At 42.5% G+C, this 7,767-nt stretch overlaps 1 protein-coding gene across 2 annotated transcripts in view; it reads right to left on the bottom strand.

Moving 5' to 3' along the window:
- Positions 1 to 695: 695 nt before the first annotated feature.
- PRKCG (protein kinase C gamma) overlaps positions 696 to 7,767 on the bottom strand; it is a 1,134,441-nt gene continuing 1,127,369 nt past the window's right edge. For both annotated transcript variants that reach the window (XM_085616481.1, XM_085616482.1), the window contains one exon: positions 696 to 4,700. In XM_085616481.1, coding sequence (XP_085472607.1) covers positions 4,512 to 4,700 — 189 coding nt within the window. In that variant the 3' untranslated portion in view covers positions 696 to 4,511. The remainder of the gene's footprint in view (positions 4,701 to 7,767) is intronic.

The raw sequence follows: 7,767 nt of genomic DNA, 5'->3' as shown, positions 1-7,767 counted from the left end.
ACTAGGCTGGGAAGGCTCCGAGACACTCTTGCTTCCTTTAATGGGTCATACCAGGGGCAAAAACGAAGACCCAGAGCTATTCCCTCTCTTTCTTCTCCATTCTTCCCCCCCCTTGATGGCACCGTCCTTTTTACATCACAACTGGAGACCTCTTCGTAATGTTTAGTTCTTTTTCTCTCCCCTTTCTTTCCATGGTTTCATGTTGAGCCACTTGGCCCTTTAGTTCTTACATCAAGACACGATAGCTGGGGGGGTCCCACACCCCTTCCCCGGGGATCCTCCACCTACAACTCAGATATAGAGTAAGATGCGTGGGCCTTTGCCCCTTGCCTATTTGGAAGGAGTCCAGCTGGGCGGGTATCTCCATACTCAACCTCACCACACATAATATGATTCTCTTTGCCCCACTTAGACATTGACAGCTCACCCGTGCCCTTCGCTTGTTGAAGAGACCCTTCCGCTATGATCTTGATATGCTATTGTCTGTGTTACTCGTGCAAATACGCCTCTGCCTCAATCTTTGTACTTTTAATAAACATGCTGAATTACTGTAATGTTTTCTAATAACTCAATAAAACAGATTTGGAGTACAAAATTAGAGTCCTGAGGTCTCCCAAAATATCTAAGCGCAGCCTTTTCTGACAGCCATAAAGTTGGCCGCAAGGGTATGACACTATCAAAGAAATGTTGCCTTTTAAAAGCCTTGGATATGTCATCCTAATTAGCATGCATTTTGCCACTTTATTGACACTTAGCATATGATTGTCCAGTGGTAGAACTCTACCGTAAAAAGATGAGTGGGGGGTTGCTGCTTAATGTAGGTGCATCACAGCTCCCTCCGGATGGATAGATGTCACCGCATCACCGGCTACTTACTTATATTAGCTGAGGGAAGCATGGGCCAAGAAAACAACGGGGATCCTTCCACAGCAGGTGGTCTGAATTACAACAGTAATCTTTTCTGCTCTGTTTATTAGGTGCATGCTATAGGTCATTACTGGAGAGATAGAATTTCTCTGCATGTTTCTACACATTCTGAGCTGTAGCATTTTTTTACCTTTCTTAAAGTGAGTCTATCTTTGCTACAAATGATTAACTGTTTTTTGGGGCATTTAATTTCATGCTGCAGGTTCCCCTTTAATTATTCATGTCTGCAACCTCCCTCTCTCTTTTATTTGAAAGAGCAAGACACCAAGGATTTGTTGCAAGGGTGATTGTGTGACTATGTGTTATAAGGAACAAAGTACCACCTGCCTTAGGCCTTGATCTGTGATTTGCAATATCTTTGTAATGTATGGCATAGGGTAATTCTTTACAGATATAAGAAAAATAATCAATAAATAATACATTTGTTTTGTATCCTCTAACAAATTTAGGCAGAATATGTAGGAGCAGTCGTGTAATGTATGCCTCTGCAGACCCTGCGGCATGGGCATGCTCCACCTTACAAGGGTAATGGGTGTGCTCTACCTTTCCAGGGTCCCCATCTGTGAGATATAGGCGTCTCGTGGGCCCCTCATCACATTCTCTATTTAGAGCCCAATATTTTGTGCCCTCTATTATTAAGGAGGAGAATGTTTCACTTAGATTGTTTGTTGGTTAATCTACTTTGATACAAATTACAAAAATAGAGAAGCCATGTTCCAGAAATAATCTGAAATGCCTCCAACCAAACCCAAACTGGTAAAACAATCAGCAAACTCTAAAATGAATTCAGAGAAGAAAGCTGCATTCACATTTTTTTAAACAAAGAATACGTAACAATTTAGATAGAGATCAAAGAAAAAACATGGCACGTCCACTTTTTACTACAAGTGAGGTGGACTGCGATATTGCTTTTTGGGACATTATTTGCTAAATCTTCGAATCCAGTCTTTTCTATATACGTTCATAAATTCAGATTTTTCTATAACACACAATTAATCGGATCTTTCTTTAATAGGCACAAACACACACATTTAATTAGATCATGCTTCTACTGTTCCAGCCACTATGCATTCAGACTAAATACAGGGCGCACACATTTCCAGACCTATTGCAAGAAATATACAAATTTACAGATGAGTATTGATTAAACTCCTATTTTATGAGTATCCGACCTTCAAACACCCAAAAAAGATTGAAACACAGAAATGTAAATCACTGTGCCCTACACCATCTGTCGAGCAGCAGGGATTAGAGCCCAGGTCTTCTGAGTACAGAGTTGGTTACATCCAGAAGACCCCATCTCATTCCTACTTATGAAGTTGTGCATTTCCACATGGCCTGCCTTCTGGAGGATGTGGGAGCACGAGTGTAGAAATAGCTAGCTCGCGAGCAATGGCGGAATTAGACTGTCAAGCAAAAGTGGGGAGATGGGACATAACCCCCAACTCCCCCCGCGTCCACACAGGCATGCACTCAGAGTAAATGCTCGGGGCGTCTCGATGAATGATACAAAAGAAGATTTTTTTCTCAGTACTTGTGACCATCTCAAGTATCTCCCAGCTCGATTTCTTTCAATTCTTTCAAGGTCTGAATTTCACAAACCCTTAACGGAATAACATTTAACCACAAATTTCCCACCTGATCTATCCTCATTCTAATATTTTATGGAAACTCTTTAACTTGAAAGAATATCTCGACATTTTTTCCATCCCACTGGTGATCTGCATCATCTTCTAATACAGAGGAGTTGGGTCACAACTGTTTCTACCCAACAATCTATGATTGTGAGGTGCACACCTACATGTGGAACACACACTCCATCCCACAGAGCACAACCGTTCAAGATAGTGTTGGTGGCGACTCAGCAGCCGTTCCACCTCATTGAAGTAATAGATGGACATGCTCTGTGCATTATTGCCCTTAGGCCTGATGGGATCATGAGCCATAGAGACAGAAAGGACTGTTAAACCCACAACAAAATTAATTACAATAGATACAATATAGGATCCTTTGTTCATTGCGTGGAAGGGAGGGAAATGTCCTATGAACAGAAACCTCTACAGAGAAGTCCCAGAAGTCAGGTGTCAGTGATCAAGGAAGTGTACTGAGGAAGATGGATTATGACCATGAAGATGGGTATGTTACTAATATTCTACTGGGAATTGAGCAGACTGCAAAACCTACACAACAGAAAACAAAGCACAGCTTGTCTGCTGAAAAGCCAGGCAGGGAGAAACCACATAGCAAGTCAGATGGGTGGATTTGAATAACCAGCCAATGCACCAAAACAAGGGTTGAAGATAGAAGGGTTGAAGATAGAAGCATTTTGATAGTCTGAGTACTTGCAAGACACCACGGAAATGTGTATGTACATCAACATTTCACATGCACTACATCACTCAATAGAGGGGTGCATGGCAGGGTTGATTGAAGCCTGAAACCATAGGAGGAAATATTAAATTCATCATGGGTAGTTTCAAATCAAAACAGTTAAGGTCTTTTTGTCACTCGATGATTACCCAAAATTGTTTAAATATGGCACAAATCTGCAAATAATGTGGATTACGTAGAAAGCGTCCAAAGAGATTCAAATGTAATATCTAGAATACTTATGTATGTTCGTTGTACTTGCACAAATAAATCCAGAATAGGTTATTCTTCTCGAGGAAGACCTCTACAAGCCATACATTGTGACATATTATTTTTGGGAGTTTTCCCAGAAATGTATCCCTCTGCACAAATCCATTCAATTTCAGTGATTCTTCATTAAAATCGTGTTACATTCCCCTAAAGGTAGACAAAAATGCAGTTCTTGCCTCCTCCATGCTTGGCTTTTATGATATCCACTGTGGATGGACACACACATCCATTAATGTCAGCTGTCCTTCATGTGGTGCACAGAGATCAACCCAAGCACCTCTTTTGACAATGCACCTTCTAGCATTAACCACAGGTTGACAAAGAAATCCGCCTGAAGGTCTTCTCTTTTGACAGCGTGTTCTCCTAGGCCTTTTCATACAAATTTAGTGTAGGACAGAATTAGGCAAGATCAAATGCATAGTCTTCTGTCATTGGCACATAACTTTCATTAGATCCTTTAATATGAAGCCAACCTAAACATCTCACTGTTGGGTTTTCAATTTGTTTCCAGCTAGATGGTTCAGCCAAAAAGTCCATATCGCTGTGCAAGAGACACCATCTTGAATTTATGTTCTGTCGATATAATTAAGATCCTCTCTCGTAACTGAACTCTCAGTTCTCCGCCACTCAAATATGCAGCAGTTCTAAATTAGTCCAACAGGGAAGACATCAGTAGGCATCATTAAACTTTGCCACTCAGTGCTGCCAGCTCAGAATCTGGTATCATTATATTTGCATGGCAGTCAAAAACTTGGGAACAGACATTGGAAGGCTTTCACCACTCTATAGAATGGAAGAGATGGGCAAGGGGGACATCAGAAGCTATTGCCACGTGGTATGCCATGCTGGCCAATGGGGGTGAGTGGGGACGTTGATGCTCGGGTAGGGGTTAGGGTACAAGGGGGGTTCTTCAATTGCTCCCTTTGCCAGGGATGCCATTGCATTCACACCACAGAGACAGGCACTGGGCTGTGTGGGCTTTGCAGGGAAGGGTGAATGAATTCCGGGTTGATGAAAGTGAAGCCCTGGAATTCACTCTGGTCGATGCCTGCCAGTACCATCTGGTCCGGTGGAGTTAGCATGGGGACAGCTCGAGTGAAGAACTTGTCGAAATTTTCCCCGCTCCTGCCACACTGTAAGGAGAAAAAAAAGACAGTAAGGAAGAAGAAGAGAAACAGGGCAAGTTAACCTTTTTTGATCCTAAAATTTGACTAGAGGACAGGCCGATAAAGTGATCATCTCATCCCACACGACCACCATAACAACTAATATATAATGAACAGTCAGGGGCATATTAACAAGGAATGGGGAAAATTAACGCTAAGGGCGCTTAGCGTTAATTTTTTTAACTCCCGCTATCGCTGGATAATATCGCCTGGTTAGCGCGTTATTAACAATGCTAACTGCCTAGGCGATAAAAAATCCAGCGATAGCGGCATTTTGGGAGGTTATCGCTAGTAATGCAGCGATAAAACTACAAGGATAGGGATATCCTTGTTGATAGCCCATGGTGGATTTAGCCATGTAATCCATCTCCCATTGGATTACATGGATAAGTCTGAAAATTAGCAGACGTAAAAAAGCAGCGTTAACCGTGGTTAGCGCTGCTTTTTTTGTCTCTAAAAGGGTTAGAGTGAAGCTTGATAATAGGAGAAATATCGCTTAGCGACATTTCTCCTATTATTTTGCTCTGGAATGCCCACTTTGCATCTCATTAGAGATGCAAAGGGAAGCGTAGTGAAAAAGGGTGCTAACATGCGATTTTGCATGTTAGTACCATGTTGTTGATAGGGCGATATTTTTATCTCCGCTTCTTTACCGTTTAAAGCCAAAAAAGCAGAGATAAAGCCCTTGTTAATATGCCCCATGGTGTGCCGCATTGTAAATGCGGCGCATCCATCGTGGCGGAGCTGTGGCGCACAATAACTGGCGCATCCCTGCTGATATGCAGGGATGCGCCAGTTATTATAAATCTGCCCCTTGGTATGTACTCACATCCGACCTGGATTCTTTGAGAGAGTGGGGACAGGGAGTCAGTGGGACGGGGAGGACCCTTGGGGGGGTGTTAGCCTTGTGTGCTTCCCATGTGGTATGCCACGGGTCAGGGGGAGAGGATGTGGCGTTACGGCCAAAGCTGCCAACTTTGATACTGGGGAAACAGGTTTGAGTCTCGGCCGACAGGCTCAACATCCTGCGATTCTCGACAAATCACTTAATCTCTGCGTGCCTAAACATTTTTTTACTTTTCTCGAGCCTGATGTATCAAATAATTCTGCGGTCGCAAAGGTCAAATCTGAGCCTTTGCAACTGCGAAACTGATTTTTTAAAATGTACCACACCCATATGCCGAATTGCAGCTTGTGTTGGCATTTGGAAGGGGTACGTAAAGGTCGTCCCTTACAAATACAGATTCTTTAGCTTATATATTAATATCTTGCGACCAAAATCCAGTCGCAAAACATTACCTTTTTACCACCAAATCACTATTAGTGACAAGCATAAGCAAACTGGAAGGGGTCCCCAAGGAGCACCTTCCCCTTTGTGAATGTCAACAAAAACTTTTTTTTACAACCAGGCAGTGGTGCTAGGGACTACTGCTTGCACTAACAGGCACATGCATCAAGCTAGGATTTTGCGAGTCCTTAATTGCGAATATTAAGGATTCGCAATTAAGGACTCGCAAAATCCTATGCATGGAGGAATCGCTGTAATAATAGCGATTCCTACACATTCCTTATTAGCAACTCGCAAATTGCGAGTCGCAAATAAGTAATAGCTTCCCATTCATTCCCGTGGGCCTAATGGCCCATAGGAATGAATTGGAAATTGCAAGCGCAATTTGCGAGTACCAATAGGTACTCGCAAATTGCGCATGCAATTTCAAGGGTGCAAGGGTGTCAAAAGGATACCCTATTGCATCCCCTGAAATTGATCCGTGCACATATGTTGCGCACATACATGTCCCAAGGACATGTGTGTGTGTAACCCTCAACATTGAAAAATGCACTTTAGTGCATTTTTCAAAGTTTTCGCTATTTACCATGTGGTATGATTCCACGGTAAATAGCGGGCCCAAATAGCGAAATCGCTATTTTTAAAGGCATCTTGCATTGCATTTAAGGAATCGCAATTTGCGATTCCTTAAATGCAATCGCAATTTAAGAAATCGCAAACATTTGCAATTTCTTACATTGCGGGTGGCAAGTTGTTTCATGCATCGCAAAAGCTATTTTTGCGATCGTAAATGGCCGATTTTTGCGAATCGTACCGTTTGTGATCGCAAAAAGCTTTGATGCATGTGCCTGTAAATGTTTACAAAAGCATTTTCTTTGTTAAATGAATTTCCTTTTAGGAAAACGGACTGCATTAAAAAAAACAAAAAGATTGCTTTATTTAACAGCAAATGCAGAGATGGTGATTTGCTGCGTCCAGCAGGCCTCCATGCCTGAGACGGTAACCAGTTGTAGAGGGTCTCAATTTGAGACCTAATTCATGCATATTAATGAGGTAGGTCAAGTTGTGACCCACTATGAATCCATATTTTGTGAACCAGCCCATTAATACGTTGGTTGGCTCACAAAATACCAATGCTTTCAATAGAAGTCAGTGTGCAAATTTGACCCACTTCTACAAAATGGATTTTAGTAGGATCCTATCAAAAAAATTTCAAATAGTTAGTTAATGTCATTTACAAATCTTAATACACCAGACAGACCCCTTATGTAATACAACTGCTGCTAATGCAAAGTGCTTCAATATCTTTGGGTCGAGTGTGTGCTAATATAAAACTCCAAACATAAATAAATAAATACAGAAACAAATCTGAGCTGTGCTCCTATCCGCAGCCCCTGCTTCTGTCCCTGCAGTGGTTTTACGGGGTGCACATCTGCACCAAAAAAACGAAGCTTTGTGCCTTCATGCTCACTCAGAATTACCAAGTCTTTGCAGACCCAGAATTCCCGAGCTCACAGACACCAGGCTGCAGGTAGCCTGTGGCGGTATCCACCTGGGGGTTCACGCTCCAGTGGGAATGCTGCCACTTGTAAGAGGGGCCTGAACGCCTGAGGCATCAGCTCCGGACAAACAGTGCAGACGCAGCTCCTTGCTCCGAGGAAGTAAGAGGATATTGGATTGAAATGCTCAGGGATTAGGGACTATCATTGCGTTATTTTGTTTGGTCTTTTGCTGCCTTGCATGGGT

The sequence above is a fragment of the Triturus cristatus genome, chromosome 7 (assembly GCF_964204655.1).
Source record: "Triturus cristatus chromosome 7, aTriCri1.1, whole genome shotgun sequence".
In the NCBI taxonomy this organism is placed as follows: Eukaryota; Metazoa; Chordata; class Amphibia; order Caudata; family Salamandridae; genus Triturus; species Triturus cristatus.
The sequence above is the reverse complement of the archived record's forward strand: the minus strand, read 5'-3'. Positions and strand labels throughout refer to the sequence as shown.